The 20,530-nt window shown below is 35.7% G+C and overlaps 1 protein-coding gene across 8 annotated transcripts in view; it reads left to right on the forward strand.

Annotated features, from left to right (window-relative positions):
• The window catches only part of LOC145246885 (tyrosine-protein kinase CSK-like), a 570,595-nt gene that overhangs the window by 411,294 nt on the left and 138,771 nt on the right, over positions 1 to 20,530 (forward strand). For 2 of the 8 annotated variants that reach the window (XM_080108749.1, XM_080108750.1), the window contains exon 1: positions 18,813 to 19,026. The exons of the other annotated variants lie outside the window; for them this stretch is intronic. In XM_080108749.1, the coding sequence (XP_079964875.1) occupies positions 18,964 to 19,026 (63 nt within the window). In that variant the 5' untranslated portion in view covers positions 18,813 to 18,963. Of the gene's footprint in view, positions 1 to 18,812; positions 19,027 to 20,530 lie in introns of those variants that run through there. 8 annotated transcript variants of the gene reach the window in all.

Consider the following 20,530-nt stretch of genomic DNA (forward strand, 5'->3'; position numbering starts at 1 on the left):
TACACGTAAAAAAAAAAATATCCACATCTTTACACGTAAAAAAAAAAATATCCACATCTTTATACGTAAAAAAAAAATATCCACATCTTTATACGTAAAAAAAAAAATATCCACATCTTTACACGTAAAAAATAAAATATCCACATCTATGTGGATATCTTTACATGTAAAAAAAAAAATCCATATCTTTACATGCCAAAAAAATACTCATATCTTTACATGTAAAAAAAAAGTACTCATATCTTTACATGTAAAAAAAAAATACTCCTATCTTTACATGTAAAAAAAAAAAATATCCATATCTTTACATGTAAAAAACAATATATCCATATTTTTACAATCAGAACACAACATTATATGTCTTGGGTTTTCTGTAAGTGCAACTCGTCAGAAGGAACCTTGTCAGAACCTACATGCCTAAATGTGTGTTGCTACTCTTGTTTTTTTAATTTTTCTAATGTTTTTGGATTGTCTTTTCATAAACAAATGGACAGATAAAAAAAAAATCGGTTCGGCTGAGCAATGGTGATGGTTGAGGCAACCTAGAAACAGAAATTCCTCCAACTCCTTTGGTCGCATCTTGTTGAATTCGGAAATCTGTACAGAATTTCAAACGGGAATCATTATATAATTCAGGAGGTAGCTTGCTTTCTTTCCATCAACCATAACAGGGTAGTAATCTTTAATAATTTCGTACGGATTTCCGAGTTCAGCAAAATGCATCTGTTTTTCTCTATTTTCTTTTTAATGCTGCACTGCTGATTTTTATTTACTTAAATTAGTATTTTGTATTTTCTCTGGGCAACGCCGGGACATGGGTCCTGCTAGTTAATGAATAAAATTACAAGATCACACATTTATTATTATCCCCCCAAAAACGTTTTTCGGTAGTAAAGACATTTGTTTCTAAGTGTCATTTCTGTGTGTACATAAATCTGTCCTCAAATATGTTACGCACCCTGTAGTAGCCGCTTCTTCGATATACAGTCATTGTATATGTAGTCACATGAATAAAATAAAAAAAATAAAAACAATTATTTAGTTTTGATGATAATAATCGGCCCTCCGCCCTGCTCTTATCTCTTTAAACACACGTGAACAAAAAACAGTTTCTTATGTAATAAGAATTCTAATTTCTTTTCCTGACATTCGGCCACCGCCTTTTTTTTTTCCTTTTAGGTTAATCATAGACGAATGCTTGTTGTACTAATGTGTTCATCTCCTTTGGTTTTAGTTCATCCTCAACCACATTATTCAATTTTCGTATAATTTGAATTCTTCAGACTACTTTTGAGTGTCATTTTCGCAATGTTTCAATCGATGTAACTCCCGACTTTCTTCAGGGGTTTCTTGTCGAACTCGGGAATGTGGGTGGAGTTTCGAACAGAACCCTCTATTTACTTCCCGGTGGTAGGATGCTCTTGTAGAGGTCCTAAGTAATTCGCAATTGTATTTTTTGATCGGCCACACTGCGAATTGAACCTTCAACCGAGGGTCATTTTTCCAAATATTCTTGTGGACAGCTCTAGTCCGAATTTGGACAAAATTTTGTAGAGTTCGACAGAAACATTCTCGAGTTTGACAAGATACACTTAAAGAAGGTCAAAGGTTACATCGACCGAAACATTGTAAAAATGACACTCAAGATGAGAACAGTATTCTAATGAATCCAAATAATACGAATAACCAATCCTTATCTAAAAAATTCAGAAACGTATTTAATTTTATTCTTCAAAAAATCAAAACTTAATTTCTCCTTTTTATTTTCTCCCTAATTAGATAATTGACCCTCGCCAGTGGCTGAGGGTCAATTATGTTGCAAACAAAGATTAACCAATGCCAAGGAATAATGTTTTCAAAGAAATATTTTTTCTAAGAGTAATGCTTTTCTCTCAGTAGAATTCCTTTCAAAGAGTAATGTTAACACTCTCATTGTAAAATTTCTTTCCATGAACAAAGCTTCTTTATTAGAACTGCATGCTTGTGAGACTCTCTTCCTTTTCCCTTCTTTCCAGCTGACTACAATATTGTAATCTTCAAGTCCAATGTAAACAAGTTCTTGATTAGCTGTCCTCTTAAGTAATCCAATTTACCAAATTTTCACCACTAACGATTACTACGATATTGTCTCATTGACTACTGTACACTCATTAAACTTTATCCTTGAGTGGCCTCAGGTTTTTATAAGCGATGGCTCATTTTAAAAATGTAATCTAAGACAAGCAATGTATTCTAGGAATATCAATAATTATCCAACCTATAGAATTATATTTAGCAAATTTCTTCGGTATTAAATGACTCGTAGATGGTTGGTATGCCATAAAATAAACTAAACTACACCAAATGGTGCTGTGGTTTGGGTTATTGTCAAGAGTCTTTTCTCAGCTTTGGTGTCGATATTTTCAAAGAATAATGTTTATTTCTCCTTATTTTTCTTCCCAATGAGGTACTAAAAGGGGATAGCTGAGGGTCAGTCGTGTTAAGAACAAATATTACCGATCTTATTAAAGCATGTATGCAAATTAGCAAGTGCGTCACAAGAAAAGGAGAGAAAAATACACCACGTGGTTGAAGATAGAAGCAAGTTGTGTGCTAGGCAAGACATACGTGTCAAAGTCGAGGACGAGAAAGCGCTGGCTTGGACTGTTAAGTGGCCAGGAGAAAGAAATTTTTAAAAAGCGCATGTGTGTGCGAAAAGATTTTTGTATGACATGCCAGAATGTTTTTAAAGAAATGTTTCTCTTGGAATGCTTTTCTCTCTTGCTAAAATTCCTTTCTAAGAGTGATGTTCTCACTGTAAAATTTCAATACATTCAGAAAGCAATGTATTGTGATATTCTGATAGTCTGAGAGTAGTGTATTCTAGGAATATAATTATACTATTCTTTCTCCTCTGATCTCCGCTGCGGGATACAGTGAGGGAAGAGGTGGCTGATTACTTTTAATGCATCTAAAACCAAGCTCCTATCTTTACATCACCAACGCTCTAATCCCCATCTGGCATCAATTAATGGCTCTCGTCTAGGGGAAGCTCCATGTTTTGATAAGCTTCTGGGCTTGACCTTTACTTCTGACCTAAAATGGAGCATGTACATCAAGTCAGTTGCCAAGGTTGCTGGAAAAATGGTAGGATCCTTCTACCACTCCAGAAGATATCTCACTGTTGATGCAATTCTCTATCTATATAAAAGCCAAGTACTGCTGCCACATCTGGGCAGGAGTTGCTAAAAACAGCCTATCCTGCCTTAACAGAGTACAAAATAGACTTTGTGGCTTAGTGGGGGATGCCTTTTTCTCTTCCCTGCAACCTCTTTCCCACAGAAGAGACGTTGCGAGCCTTTGTTTTATCGTTACTTCCATGGCAAGTGCTCGTCTGAGCTCTAATCTCTGATCCCTCCTCGCCAATCTTTCACAAAAAACACCCATCTAGCTGAAACCACTGTCAAAAATTTTCCCCACTCTTTATCTGTGCCAAAACCAAAACGTAGATTCCATGAACAAAGCTTCTTTCTTAGAAGTGTGCGCCTGTGGAACTCTGTTCTGTTTGGCTGTTTCCCACCTAACTACAACCTGGATGTCTTCAGGTACAACATGAACAAATCCCTGATGAACCGCCCCCTTAAGTAAGACACTTTATCAAATCTCCAATGCTAACATACTGTGCATGCAATAATCCTTATCCCAGAGTGGCTTCCGGGTCTTGATAAGTGGTGACCATCTTGTAAAAAAAAAAAAAAAAAAAAAAATCCTACCTCTAGAATGATACTTGACAACTGTTTAGCATTAAATAACTCATAGATGGTTGGTATGTCATAAAAGAAACTAAAGTACACCAAACTAATTTTATGAGGCTGTGGTTTGGAGTATTGTTGGAGTCTTTTCCAAGCTTTGGTGTCTGTATTTTCAAGGAGTATTATTTATAGAGCAGGGTTTTTTTTTTTTTTACTTGGGAATCACCGCTTATCAAGGCCTGAAGGCCACTCGAGGATAAGGGTTAAGGAATGTAAGCTGGTTGTGTAGTAATTGTTACTAAGATGTAAATTGGGTAGAATTTGATTATTTATGTGAACTGCTCAACAAGAACTTGTTTGTATTTGATTTGAAAGCTACCATGTTGTATTTAACCGGGAAGCAGGCCAGCAGAACAGTGTTTCACAGGCAGGCTATTCTGTGGAAAAAAACTTTGTTCATGGAATCTGTGTTTAGATTTAGGCACAATTAGAAAGTGGGGTAAATCATATATAGTGGTTGTAGCTAGTCGAGTGTTTTTTTTGTGTGAAAGTTTGGCAAAATGGAGACTATATTGAAGTTCAGTTGAGCACTTGCCATGAAAATAGTGATAGAGCAGAGATAGGCTTGTAACATCTCTTCTGTTGGAAAGCGGTTGCAGGGAAGAGAAAATGGCATCACCTAGGTTTCAAAGCCGGTTTGGAACTATATCAAGGCTGGATAGGACATGCCGAGCAACTCCTGCTCAGATGTGGCAACAGCACTCTATTTTAGGGTGTATCTGGCTCTTATACAGATAGGATACAGATACGATTGCATTGGCAGTGAAATACTTAATGGAGTGGTCGAGTGATCCGCATTTTTCCAGTTTTAAGAGCAATGTATTGTGGGAATATATAATAAATACCCTAGAATTATGCTTGGCAACTTTATTCGGCATTAAATAACTTGTAGATGGTTGATATGTTGTAGGCGAAACCAATAGATGGTTGATATGTTGTAGGCGAAACCAATAGATGGTGGATATGTTGTAGGCCAAACCAATAGATGGTGAATATGTTGTAGGCCAAACCAATAGATGGTTGATATGTTGTAGGCCAAACCAATAGATGGTTGATATGTTGTAGGCGAAACCAATAGATGGTTGATATGTTGTAGGCGAAACCAATAGATGGTTGATATGTTGTAGGCGAAACCAATAGATGGTTGATATGTTGTAGGCGAAACCAATAGATGGTTGATATGTTGTAGGCGAAACCAATAGATGGTTGATATGTTGTAGGCGAAACCAATAGATGGTTGATATGTTGTAGGCGAAACCAATAGATGGTTGATATGTTGTAGGCGAAACCAATAGATGGTTGATATGTTGTAGGCGAAACCAATAGATGGTTGATATGTTGTAGGCGAAACCAATAGATGGTTGATATGTTGTAGGCGAAACCAATAGATGGTTGATATGTTGTAGGCGAAACCAATAGATGGTTGATATGTTGTAGGCGAAACCAATAGATGGTTGATATGTTGTAGGCGAAACCAATAGATGGTTGATATGTTGTAGGCGAAACCAATAGATGGTTGATATGTTGTAGGCGAAACCAATAGATGGTTGATATGTTGTAGGCGAAACCAATAGATGGTTGATATGTTGTAGGCGAAACCAATAGATGGTTGATATGTTGTAGGCGAAACCAATCTTGATCAAAATAAATCATACATAGTTCTCTTATCTATCTTCTTACAGAAACAATTCAAACCTGACCTAAAAAATGACATCAGCTTTTGGGGCAATTAAGAATTTACTCAGTACCTCCTCCTGTTCCCATTCACACCTTCCCTAGCCGACATTTTCAAAAGTCTAAGGCAGGGGCCGGCAACTCTGACACTGACTGGACACAGGCTGGATGAAGGTCATTATGAAAAATTCAGGAAAATTACATATGTAGACTTTTGCCCAGCTAAATATTTAAAAATCATAATGAAAATAAACATTGAAAAATCAGAAAAACAAAAGCAAATCTGAAATTTTAAAAAAAAAAAAAAAATCAGCTGAAACGAAATGGATGAAATTATGACGTGTATGTTTGAAACTGTTATTGAAAAGATAAACACATGGCGCATTGAAAGATTCCAGCAACTTACATAGTGTTCGTACAGGGGTAAGCGATGGGGGGGGAGGGCGGTCACTGTTGAAGGAATGAAATTGGAGGCTGACTGAGACAAAATTGTCACTTTGAAGCTGTTCATACTTAATGTCTGTCGCTAGTTAAACTAGCTGTCAGTTTTTGTTTTTATGTTTACTTTTTAAAATTTTTTATGCAGAAATGGAGGTGCTTGAGTTTTGATTGTATTTTTTCGGTCATAGTTCAAATTCAGTTGAGTGGAACTGAGAAACAGCAGGCCTTTTGTTGAATTTGAGAACCTTGTCTTTCATGTTAAAAATAGTCATTGGTAATCAGGTTTTTGGGATGGTCAAAATGCCTTCATAGGCCAGATCCAGCCTACAATTGGTAGATTGCCGACCCTTGGTCCAAGGTTTACGTTAGATGGTGAGAAGAGGATTACAGCACTTTCGATGCACTTGCGGTATGAGAGAGAGAGATTCTTCCCAATAATGCAATATCTATTTCCTTACAAAACAATTTAAATATGTCATAAAAATGGTAACTTCAGCTCCTAAAATAATTAAGAATTTTCGTGTACACTTACCCTGTAAGGTTACTACCTCTCTAGCCGACATTTTTAAAATAAATATCTTGTGTCTCATATTTTATACCAGCGAAATGAGCAGAAATAGAAAATCCCACTTAAACGTGACCTGAAGCACAATAATCCTACTAACATACTAGTCATACACAAACACTTTTACTCATAATTTTAACTTTACAAATTAGTCTTCAAGATTGAATCCTTTATTCTACGTCACAACTGCATAGAAAGTGTTCTTCTCTCATCACCATCTTCTATATATATAAAAGCGAAAATGTGTGTTTGTGTGCATTTTTGTGTATGTCCGCAAAAGGCTTTTTCCGTCTGCCTTCTCGATCGGCTCACTTCTTAAAACTTTTTATATCACGTCAAAATCATATCTACGACTTAAGTACGGGGTCGCAGCTATCTTTAATTTGCCCGACTTTTACCAGCTATTTTCAAGACATTTTTCGACCGCCACGTCTCCAAAAAGCGAATGATGGGGCGGGGGAAAAACAGAAACTGGCTTGCAGCGCAAAACTAGGCCCAACATGACGTGACTTAACTTCCTCGCACCTGTCACTTTCAATTTATAAACGTTAACTTAACAAGCTTATCAGTTCCTCTTCCCTCGTGGCCGAGATGGTTAGGTGTCTTGTGTTTTTTCCCTTTCGTTTCCACCTTCGCGTCAAGGCTTCAGGTTCTAGCCTACCTTCCTACGAAAACTTTTTTTTCCTTTACACCTCCAAACACCCGGCCAAGGTTTTTTTTCAAACAGGGTTGTTTTGATCTACCTCTCCCCAAACACATACCTCCAAACACCCGGGAAACGCTAGTCTATATTATAAATCCCACCTGTTTGTTTAAATGTATGTATATATGTCTGCCTAAAACTTTCGCCAGAGGGGACGGATTTTCAGGGTATCGATATTACTTTGAAGCTTAACCCTTCGAACGGCAAATATCGAAAACTTGGTCCAGAACATTAATTCCTTCACCCTCAACTAGGCACTTTTCTACAGGGAGGGTCGGTTTTTTCGCTAACATTTGTTGCAAGTAATTCAAAGCTCGCTTAAACGACGTCGCATAAAACACGTTATTTCGACTGCCCGTGACGTCACAACAACGGTAGACTTATCGATCAGACAGTTTTTTTTTTCACCTCTTTTTCCTCTGGCGTGTTACGGGTTCGAGCCTGCTTATTACACCTATTTTTTTATTTATTTATTTATTTTCTTGCGCTCGCAGTTTTCCTTTTCTTTTCTTTGCTTAACCAACATCTTTACACACACCTGTCACTTTCAATTTATAAACGTTAACTTAACAAACTTATCAGTTCCTCTCCCCTCGTGGCCGAGATGGTTAGGTGTCTTGTGTTTTTTCCCTTTCGTTTCCACCTTCGCGTCAAGGCTTCGGGTTCTAGCCTACCTTCCTACGAAAACTTTTTTTCCTTTACACCTCCAAACACCCGGCCATGTTGTGATCTAAACCCCCCCCCAGCACACACATACCTCCAAACACCCGGGCAACGCCGGGTACCCCCTGCTAGTCTATAATATAAATCTCACCTATCTTTTTAAATGCATGTATGTATGTATGTATGTCTGCTTAAAACTTTCGACAGAGGCAACATATTTTCACGAGATCGGTATAGTTTTGAAGATTGACTCTTTGGACGACAAATATCGAAAAAATTGGCTAAAAACATTAATTCCTTCACCCTCAACTGGGCAGTTTTCTACAAGGAGGGGTCACCTTTTTTTTTTTCTTTTTTTTTTTGCGTCGCCATTTTTGCAAGTCATCTTATCGGTTGGAATGACTTTATTAATTTCAACGTTCCGAACTTTCGGTTGCATCATGGAGTAGGAGTAAGATGTCAGGGTTTTTTTTAACTTTCTTTTCCACCTCCATGTCACGGGTTCGAGCCTGCCTGCCTACTAGCACTTTTTTTTTTCTCTCTCTCTCTCTCTCAACACACACCTCTGGACAACGTCGGGCACCCAGGCAACTTTAAGCTTTTTTTTTTTTTTTTTTTTCATTTTTTTTATATTGTTCCTCACTTTTTCAATTAACATCTTTGCATGCATTGCATATTTTTTCAAATGGTTATGCAAAAAAAAAAAAAAAAAAATATATATATATATATATATATATATATATATATCCAGTTCTGTTTTTTTCTATGTTTTGCAATTTGTGTGTACGAGTTCATTTCCTATGAACTCCAAAACGACTTAAAAAATTTTTTTTTTAATTACACACAAACGCTGTGTCTGGAAGTGTTCTTAGATAGGCTTTGTATCGGAATGCCTCTAAGTATCAAAAATCAATAAAAAAAAAATTCAATTAAAAAAAGAAACTGTCCGATTGTGACCAAAGTTATCACTCTGATACAGTGTAATATCATGGGCGTATTTTTAGAAGTTTTATCGCACAAGCAGAAGGGCCCAGTGTAAAAAAAAATCCACACTAGGTTCTTTAATAAGGCAGGGATGCGTTTCAAATGAATGTTTCTTTTAAGAGCACAATTAAACCATGATACTTGTCTGTTGCAATTTAGACTTTAATTCAAGCCATTACGTAAAAATAATTTTCTAAAGTCGATCATAGCTTCTCTAAAGTACAATGTAGATTACAGTGCATTGTGGACTAGGCCACTGTGGAGGAAGTATGTGAAGTTTCCTCCTGGTGCACTGTGGTGGGTTCCTGACTAAAGCAAGCAATCAATCGATTTGATTGAAAACTGGGCAATTTCACCAATTTTGGTGAAAAAAGTATTTAGTGTGGAACATTCATTGATCCTAATTTAATCCCGAGCAACGTCGGGTCGTCCTGCTGGTGTGTGTGTGTGTGTGTGTATATATATATATATATATATATATATATAAGTTGATAGACTACACCTATAAACTATGTATATCTGGTCGGTGAGTGTCGTCTGTTTGCAATTGTTACGTTTAGTGGTTTATGAAAACCTCTCGTTATGTGTGTGCAACTTGCCGAGGTGTCCTCTGTCCCAAGGTGACTTGCCAAGATTATGCCATGCGCAAGAAAGCAAGCTGTGTTTGGGGTTTTATAGTATGCGCTGAATTTCAGACACTGAATATTTTTTGTGCTAGTTGAAACAAACTGCCGATTTGAGCCTTTGTTGAATCAAGAATCTCATCTGACAATTTTATTATCTCGATACAATCTGTTTTCAGTGTTATATTTTTTTTAATGTTCTTTTTATCCATTGCGATGACTATATTACAAATGGTGTAATTAAATTATTAATTCTGTAAAGTTAATTCGAAACGCAATCGTTTAATTAATAACAAACAATGCTTCATTATTTGTCGGCTAATTAACTCCTCCTCCATTCTTGAGAGACAAAGGATATCCCCTGTTAGGTTGTTTACATGGATAACCTATACTGAAGCAAGGGTTGCACAGTTTCCAACTTCAAAAAAAGTACTCGTCTCCCTACAGCCTCACAGAATAGATTTTTCTAGTTTCTCTTTACTCTCTCATTATTTCTATGGAAGGTGCTCGACTGAGCTCCAGTGTCTGGTTCCTCTTTTTTAAGACATCAACGTCAAGAACTCCTCTTCCTACCACAACTGAAAAAAAGATATCCCTTTCTTCCATGTTCCTATCGTCAGGCGGAATTTGCGCAAACAGCGCTTCTTTGCAAAGGTCTTCCTGCTTATAGAACACATTACCATAGGACTGCTTCCCTGCTGTTTTAAACTTGTCTTCAAATTTAATGTCAACAAATTCTAATCTTAAAACGATCCATAAGTAATAAAACGCAGTCCATACGATTGATTAATGTTGGTGTTGGTACTCCCATGATGTTCATCTTTAAACGAGTAACCACACCTTCTCATTGATCCATATTCTCGAATGGCTCTTGGCCTTGATAAGTGTTGCTGCTTTGCAGACCGGTAATAATCAAGACTAATGTATTGTTATAATTAGCAATAAGTGCATTAGCAAAAGTATGTTACAGAAGTACACATCATTATTCTGGAACAATAACTGCCACGAATAGTTACCCAAAGTGTAATTATATTTCTAGTCTCGGGAGAAATCCATTATCATGAAATAGATCTATCAGCTAACCACTTACTTAATAGTAAATATATATATTAGTGATGGGACGATTTCAATATTTTTCCCGATTCCGATTTTTTTGTAAATGCCTAAATATTTAACTATAAAATTATTTTTTCCTGATTACCGTTAAAAAAAAGCGCATTACAAATATGCACATATTTTTTCAATCGTAAAACCAACTTGTGGGGGGGGGTGATGTAAAGCTTTTAGTTTTACTGGTAGTTTAAAATTGGTAAATATTAGTTTAAGTGTTTGTCTTACACAAAATCAAATAAAGATATAATTAAAGGAATCGTTTTTGGCATCAGAAAATTGTTCCGATTCATCATCCCAACATTGATATATCTATATATCTATAAAAGTGAACGTGTCTGTCTGTCTGTCTGTGTACATTTCCCTACGCAATAACTCTGTCAATTTTTAGTCTATAGACTCGAAATTTGAAATACCGGGTACTGAGATTTGGGAAAATCGATGTGACGGGTGTCAGCCAGAAATTTGGCTGTTAAGGGGTAAAATTTCAACGATTTGACCTTTAAGAACTCTACCAAACTCCTCCGACAATTTTGGGTCTAGACACTTGAAATTTTAGATATAGGTTCCTTGAACATGGATCTAACTTAATAAAGTGATTTGAGCCCGAAACTATAAATTTTAAGGGGTCCTAATAGGGGTCAAAGTTTTAAAAAATTAACCATTTTTTTTTTGTTTTTTTGCTTTTTTTGCACAGCATACACCTCCAAACACCCGAGCAACGCCGGGCACCCCTGCTAGTATATATATATATGCTTAATTCAAAACAAATAGGATAACATTCTCTATTTTACCTGTTTATAATTTTTTTCTTTTTTTTTCTTTCAGGTGAGTTTCTTTAAGTTTCGGTTTTCTCACTATCATGGTAAGATAAAATATTTTTTTCAAATTGATCCTCATTTTTTGTGTTGCATTTTACCCTGGTCTTATATTGGCCCCAAAATGGGAAAAAAAAAATTATTGCAGTAAAAATGAAGTTTTTTTGTTTTTACATAGCTTCCACTTTATTGTCTGAGAATTCCCACATTTTTTTAACACTATCAACTTTACATATACAATCAGCTCCACAACCTCAGCTCTAGGGAGCAAAAAAACGAACGTCCACTCATCTTGAATTTAGGTTTAGCTCTGTCTTATTTTTCGGCGATCATAATTTTGAAAATCCAAAATAACTTAGCAATCAAACAATAAAGATTAATATTTCATCTTTTCTCTTAAACTTGAAATTATCAAAATAATCGCAATAGCATTCCAAACCCACTCCCACCTTGTATCATTTCAATCTAAATTATAAATTACATTCACTATCCTATCTACTCGACTGATCTTACTATACGTGATTAGAACTTTTGATTTTAAATAGATTGAGTCGGCTGTAAAAGGTTTGTTGGTCGAAATATTGTGTTTAATGTTGCTTTGTGTCCTGGTCTCTTATTGATTCCGTGTTGTGAAAGTTGTTGCAAAATGAATCCTTCATGGCTTACACTGTATTATCTGAGAATGCCTACATTCTCTTAGCACATTCAATTTTACGTATACAGTCACCCCCCCCCCACACACACACACACAGAATGAGCAAACGGCAAAATGTCTACTTGATCTTGACTTTGGTTCTGTTTTATTTTTCCTTAAAATTTTCTTGATCGATTATTGGCATTTATTTCAATCACGCATTCATCAATCCAAAATAATTTATATAAATAAAAATGTATATTTCTATTTTCCTTTCAAACTTGAAATTATCAAAATAACCACAGTCGCATTTCAAATGCGATCTCTACCCACACTCTTGATCTACACTGCACTACCATTTAGATTCTAATTCCTTGGTGTCAACCATTTTTTGCTGTAAAATGCTTGTAATAGCCAAGAATGAAATGATTGTAATGGTTACATTTCTGATTTTTTTAGATGAGGATTGGTTATTTATATCATTTGGATTCTTCGGACTACTGCTCTCATCTTTAGTGTCATTTTTACAGTGTTTCGATTGATGTAACTTCCGACCTTCTTCAGGTGTATCCTGTCAAACTCAACAAACATTCCAGAGTTTGATAAAATACACCCGAAGAAAGTCAGCGATTACATCGACCGAAATGATGAGAACAATAGTCCAAAGATACCAAATAATATGAATTGTAATAGTTTTTTATAAACAAGAGAATATCACCACATGTATTAATATTATTTAACCTGTAGAAAGAGTGGGGGATAGCAAGTAGAACGAAACAGTTTTTTTTTTTTGTTGTTTTTTTTAATTCTTTAATTTAATTACCTTTGGGGACCCCACTCCCACCCCTATTCAGACAATCTAACCCAATGTGGATCGATATTTGATTATTCAAATCAAACTATCAGTGATCAAGCTATCTATAATATAAATCTCACCTGCCCGTTTAAATGTATGTATGTATGTCTAAAACTTTTGACAGAGGCAAGATTTTCATGGGATCAGTATCGTTTTGAAGCTCGACCCTTCGGACAACAAATATCGAAATATTGGCTAAAAAACATTAATTCTTTTACTCTCAACTGGGCACTTTTCTACGGGGGGTGGGTCGCTTTTTTGCCGATATTTTCGAAATTCATCCCCTCTTTTCAATTGACTAGCCTTAATTTAAACCTTTGTCATTTCCGGTTTGGCGATAGATGCAACCACAAAGACATCACGTTTTTGTTTTTTCTTTTCACGTTCTTTTACTCCTTCATGGTACAGGTTGGAGCTTGCCTACCTACTACATTTTTTTTTTTTCTCAATACACACCTCCAAACACCCGGGCAACGCCAGGCACCCAGGCTAGTATCTGATAATCACTCCTTGGCAGAGTGAAATCAATTATAATGTGAAATCACTAAAATGTTTGAATTTATTAATGCTCTTTATTAGATTGAGCTTGAAGATTTCCTACAACAAAAATCACTCTATCCTTCACGGATCCAACGTGTGTGTTTTTATGTATATGAACATTTGGCTATATATGTCCCAACACTTTTCAACCAAAGCTCTTGTAAAACTGGTATCTTTAGGCCGGAAAAAAGTAAACGTTTTTTTACGTCTTCCTGTGTTTATTCCGGCCTGAATATACCGGATTTAGAAGAACTCCGGTTGAAACGTTCATATGTAACCAAATGTCTCTATCAATGAAACTATTGTATTAATAACTCTATTTTTAATGAGCTTTATAATATAAATAATACTAAGCAACGTTGAGCCTGGCCAGTATTAAAATGGGTGACCATTTGGGAATGTGTGCTTTCTGTTTATCTCAGCATTATTTCCAGTCTTCTAGTACGGGGTGGGCCAAAATAAGGGTCCTATTTTTAAAAATTCATAAATTCATGTAAGTTTTAATAAGTGTTTTTCGGCCAAAATTTGTTTTGTTTATTTCAAAAAAATCTCGGAAGGGTCAGTCTACACACACATAAAGTTTGGTGAGTTTAACTTTTATTTTGTGGAAGTTATTCATACTTAAAGATAGGACCCTTATTTTGGCCCACCCTGTACTTCCCCTTGCCACTTTCAACTCAAACAAGGCAAATATTGCTGCCTGGAACGTATTTTGAGATTGCTGCTTGTACTTAAATTATTTTTATTTTTTTCCATAAAATCTATATATAAAACGTGTGTGTGTGTGTATGTCTGTGAAAACATTTAACCGATAAACTCTTAAAATAACTGGTCACATAATACTGAAATCAACAGAAAATTGCAATTAAAAAACATTTTTTTTACAAAGGAGTCACTACTTATAAAGGTCCAGACGCAACTCATGGATAAAGGTTAATTGGTATACATAAGTAGTTGAGGTTTTGTAAATTGGATTACTTAGAGGGATGGTTCATCGAGAACTTGTTTACGTTAGACTTGAAGGCAATCAAATTGTAGTTAGCTGGAAAGCAGATAAACAGAACAGAGTTCCACAGGCATGCAGTTCTAAGAAAGCTTTGTTCGTGGAATTTACGTTTAGGTTTAGGCAGAGAGTGTGGTTAATTATTGATAGTGGTTTTGGCTAGATGAGTGTTTTTTTTTTCTTTTGTGAAAGTTTGGCGAGGGGGGGGCATAGATTGAAGCTCAGACGAGCACTTGCCATGAAAAGAACAATAAAGCAGAGACAGGCTTGCAACATCTTTTCTGTGGGAAAGAGGTTGCAGGGAAGCGAAAAGGGCGTCCCCCACTAAGCTACGTAATCTATTTTGAACTCTGTCAAGGCAGGATAATTCTCTACCTATATGAAAGCCAGGTATGGCCAATGATTGAGTACTATTGACACATCTGGGTAGGAGTTGCTGCATCTCCTGCTCAGATGTGGTAACAGTACTCCATCATTGGTCATAGCTGGCTTTTATATAGGTATAGAATTGCATCAGGAGTGAAATATCTACTGGATCGGTAGAAGGATCCCACCATTTTTCCAGCGGCCTTGTATGCACTAATTCTACAGCAATATATGATTTATAAGAAGTAAAATCTTTGTTTGGATGGATGAATAGTGCGTACAGAAATATGTTGGTAAGTTGAAATGTAAAATGTTTATTTCAACTTGCTGACATAGTCCTATTTTGCGCATGCGCAAATTCATTCACAGCTTGAAGGGGTTTAATTTAAAATTTTTATCAGACGGTAGAGAACACAGCCGTGGTGCGAAATGTTTTGGTTTCGATCCTAGCTGAAGGCACCCAAGTCATCACTTTTTTTTTTTTTCTATTTAAGTTTTTAAATCACTACAATATATTAGGTGTAATATGATATTCAGTAGAGGCTTTGTAATGATAATAAATAGGAAATCTGCATGAATTAAAATTTAAGCGTGTTTTACAACCGGGTAAGCCCCCCCTCGTTAATCTATTATATATAAAGGGCAAAATGGATGCAAGCGTTTGTAGATGTCCACAAAAGGCTTTTTAGAGGGGGGGGGGTCTCACGTTGGTTAGATTCCGCAATAAGTTTCCGCATGCTTCCAGATCGTAATATCTCAGATTTGCAAATGGACATCGTCTCTTTTTTTTTTTTTTTTTTTTTTTTTTTTTATAGTTAAACAAAATTCCAACCGTGTTGGTTGTTTGTCTTTTTCATAGAAATAAAGCGAAACTATTCGAACGTCAACGCCTGGCCTTTGCCCAGGTAGTATCTGTTCTGTAATTGGTCCTTGGTTAATGTAGAGAAAACCCTTCATACTGAGACAATTACTATTTATTTGGATACTGTCAGAGTGTTCCCTTTGTGGGGGAGCTGGTCCCCCCTCCACATTAAAAACGACCTTTTGTCTAATTTGCTTTCATGGGAAGGGTGGAAGCAACGCCATTTCTGCTATTCTGATCGACTATGTTAAATTTGAACGCTTAAGACTTCCGGTCACCTCATGGAGTAGCGGTAAGACGTCAGATTTTCTTTAACTCTCTTTTTTGCCTTCGCATCACGGGTTCAAGCCTGTCTGCCTACTACCACTTTTTTTTTTTTTTTTTACACTTCCAAACACCCAAGCAACGCCGGGCACCCAAGCTAGTGTATCGATAAAATCTTATTTTCACTGTTTTGAATTTGTTTTTAATATAAAAATATTACTGAAATCTTTCTCCGTATTCTTTGTATTCATCGAATTACTATTCCCATATTGAGTCCGATGAATTCAAATGATACGAAATAACCAATCCTCATCTCAAAAATTCAGAAATGTGAAATCTTTATGTATTTTTATTTAATTTGGAAATTATAGAATTTCTGGTAAATGTTCATTTTAAGTGTAACACAAGGCCAACCATTCTAGTTTGTGTTTTTAGGGGTTATTTAGGCCACTGTAAACGAATCTGGCATTTAAACCCGTCGCAAATTTACCGTTTGCATGGTATTACCCCGTGGACCCTGGGACTTTTTTGCACCATCTCACTGCCTTCGTTAACGCTTTTCTTACATGATGCGTTCGCGCGTAGTAAAGTGACTTATTATATCGCGGAGGAATCTTTAGCGAACATTTTTTTTTAAATGTTTATTTTTGTGTGTTACAGATTTAATCCTTTTTAATTAATCTAAAAGATTGTTTTCGGTGCGGTTTACAAAGACATTTTTTATGATTTTCGATTTTTTTTTTTTTTTTTTTTTTTTTTTTTAGGGGATATTCAATTATATGACTTGTTTAGTTTTTGATAGGTGCTTCTGCAGTTTAATTGACCGTTTTTCTGTAAGAACCTGTCATTTTTTTTTTAACAGGTGCTTATGCAGTTCAACTGTTTTTCCGTTAATAACGCGCCGACATTAACCGAGCAGAAGAACCGTTTAATATTTCACACAAATTCTGTTTACATTGAGGTGGGAGACGGTGGATGTTGTGCCCCCCCCCCCCCGTAAACAGAATTTGGGTGAAATATTAAACGGTTCTTCTGCTCGGTTAATGTCGGCGGAAAACGGAAAAACAGTTAATTAAACTGCAAAAGCACCTGTTAAAAATTTATAAGTTCTATAATCTCAAAAAAAAAAAAAAAAAAAAAATGAAAAACAGAAAACATAAACCGCTCGTGAAAACTTAATCTTTTAGATCGATTAAAAAGCATTAAAACTACGTAACACACACACACACACACACACACACACACACAAATGAATCCCATATTTTTAAAAATCTTATTTCAAATGTTCGCTAAAGATTCCTCCCGATGTGAAAGTCACTTTACTACGCGCGTGCACGCGCGAAAGCATTATGTAAGAAAAGCGTTAATGAAGGCAGTTAAATGGTGCAAAATAGTACCAGGATCCAGGGGTTAATACCATGCAAACAGTAAATAGTCAGCGTTGTTACAGTTAAAATAAACATTTACCGAATTTTCTTTTTTTATCTAACACCATTTGCTTCAGACTTCGAGTCACCTGTTCTTTTATATTCATCGCCTCTTTGTTTGTTTGTTTATGATGATGGCGACTATATTTTTCGGCGTGGTTTTCATTTCAGCGTTTGCGTTTCACATGTACGATGCCGCTTGCAAAAAAAGTAGTGTTTTTGAATATCGAAATACTAATTTAGGTGACTAAAATAGGAATAAAGCATTTGTACGAGTGGGAAAAGGGGGGTGTCTTTTCGTTCGTTCGGGGGTTTGGTTAAATTGCCCAATTTAAACTGACCCTGTGCCTAACTTGACTTCATGCTAGAAGCAGGTAAACAAACCGTCGACTCTGAAAAGTGTGTGTGTGTGTGGTTGCGGGTTGGAAAAAGGAAGAACAAAAGAACGCAGAATAGGGGAGGGAGGGGGTGATTGATGAAAAGAAGAACGGAGAAAGACGGGGAGAGATGAAAAAAAAAGGCAGAAAATGGGGAGATGAAACGAGGAAAAGAGAGAGGGGCGGGAGAAAGATAGAAGGAAGGAAAGAGAGGGGGTGAGAAAGAAGAAAGAGAGGAAAAAAAAGAAAAGAATAACCCGACTCTCTCGATATATATAAATATACTCCCCCATCTTCGTCGTGTCCCGCTTCTCATCCCCCACCTGCCCCTACGCTCAAACAGAGGAAAACACACACACACACACACACACACACACACACACACACACAAGTTAAAAGCTGATATCTCATTTCTCTCTGTTGAGTTGTTGTTGTACTTGGTATTGGCTTCTTTGAAACCACGTCAGAAAGACGCACAGCCGGAATTATATTTACTTAAACATATACATTATCCTCGATTAATACCAGAAGTGGGTAACGATCCCCCTAAAATCCAACCTTCAAAATGGTGTTTGTCAATTTGGGAGCTTACTATTCACGAAATCGACAATTCTAATTAAAAAAAAAAAAAAAAGGAAGAGAAAGAAAGGGTCTCAAAGGGGGGTAAATTGTTGTATTCTTGACCACTGGAGCAAATCGGGCTGGCCCTTATTTTTTTGCAGTTTTTCTTTCTTGTGATATTTCCTCTGTCCCCTCTTACCTTCTTGGACCCCATTTCTGTTTTTATTTTATTTTAAACAAAACAAACACAGAAAAATAAGGAGCTACCCGACAACGACAACGTCATTCAGTCATTCACAATTTCGCTTCGAGCACTCACTACTGACCCTCTGTTTAAGGTCCTTTTCTTTCCGGATAATATTTAATAATTCACAAAAAACATGTTTTTCACATATTAGCTCCTGGAAAATCGTTAATAACACCAGAAAAATAAAATTGAAAATAAAAAGTTCAAAGGTTTTGAGATCTAAAAAAAGAAAGAAAAGAAAACATTCGCGCAACTGACTATTTTTCATAACTCCCTGGATCTTTATTTTATTTATTTATTTTATTTTATTTTATTTTTTTTTTTGCTGTTGTTGGCATTTATTGTTCAAAAAGGATCTTGGATTTTACCAAAATAAAAACCGTGGATCTTTTACCGAGTCAGACCTTTCTTTTGGAGGTTTCCCCGTGTAGTGTCCACCGCCACGGAGGCCTTTATGATAAAACACGCACTTCACGCTTCGTCTTTCCAACAGATGCGATCTCTGTTCGCAGAGACGGTAAGAAAAAAAGAGAAAACACATCAAACATCGTTTCTTGTTTATATATATATATATATATATATATATATATATATATATATATATATATATATATATATATATATATATATATAATGTGCGTGCGTGTGTGTTCCAAAAAATTTGATGTTTAATATAAAGTTTGTGCAGTGTCATTAAGACACTGAGTTGTTTCCAAGATATTGGCATTTAAAATGACGTTATTTTTTTTGGGGGGGGGGCACCCTAGTGTATATATATATATATATATAATCTCGGGTAGATATTTGTTTGGTGCTTATTCAAATTGACATTTATGGCGGCAATAAAAAGTAAAGAAAATACAGAAAGAAAAGTCTGCATGATGTACGTACCAGTCACGGAACGAAGATGAAATATTCCAAAAAATCACGGAACTTTATCAAGTATTTTTTTTTTAATTCATGCAAATCAAATTTTACAAATCTGCTATCATTAAATTTGATAAAATAAAAGTAAAAAAAAAGGAGGTAGAACAACTCAAAAAAAAAATAAAAAAAATAAAAATAAGGTAATCATGCACTTCTTGATCCGTGCTGAAATAATATTATTTAAAAAGCTATTCTTAACATGGGGAGGGGGAGGGTGTTTTGTACCTAATCTGTACTTTAACCTTACAATTGAATAAAACAAAACATATAAAACTTTAATTAAACGTGGCAATACGATTTTTAAAAAAAATAGCGCGGATCCGGATCATTCTCTGTATTAACACCAAAAATAATTCTTATTTTAGTTGTAAAATCGCTAAAAATCGTAAATGTTAATTTTATTTGTGGACTATTATTCTCATCTTCATAGTTGTTGTTTTATCACGTTTCGGCCAACTATTTCTCCGGCCTTCTTCAGCAACTATGAAGATGAGGATAACGGTCAGCAACGAAATAAATATACAAATTACTCGTCTCAAAGGATTCCAATTGATTTTTTTTGTTTTGTTTTAAATAAAATACTTGATCGATTTACGTAATGTTTTTTTGGAATATGACATTGCGCTGTGCGCTGCGCTCTGCGCCGCTGCTGCGCTGCGTTCTGTAAAACTTATATACCTCAGACTTTTCTGCATTTTCGTTACTTTTAATTGCCGCCATTTTAAGTGCCAATTTGAATAAGCACCCTTTTTTTATCCTGATATGTTTGTCTTAACATTGAAAATTTATTTTTCAGCTTAATATCGATTTTTAGTAGTTGCTTTAATAGTGCTCGATACATGAATAGTTACATAGTAAGTTACGAAAATATAAAATATGTGATAATATTTACAAAATCATCCGCGTTTCATCCCCGTAGCCTGGAGATTCCTTACGGGGATGAAACGCGGAATGTTTTGTTTAGCCAAATAGTATTTCCATAACTTTATTTCTTCCGAGCGTGATGCATGCAAAGCAGATGCTGCGTGTGTTGTTTGATGCGTTGTCCAAATTTTATTTAAGAATAAACTCTTTGTTTGTCTATGAGAACAAGT

The sequence above is a fragment of the Euprymna scolopes genome, chromosome 24 (assembly GCF_053919585.1).
Source record: "Euprymna scolopes isolate OS-2025 chromosome 24, ASM5391958v1, whole genome shotgun sequence".
NCBI classification, from domain to species: Eukaryota; Metazoa; Mollusca; class Cephalopoda; order Sepiida; family Sepiolidae; genus Euprymna; species Euprymna scolopes.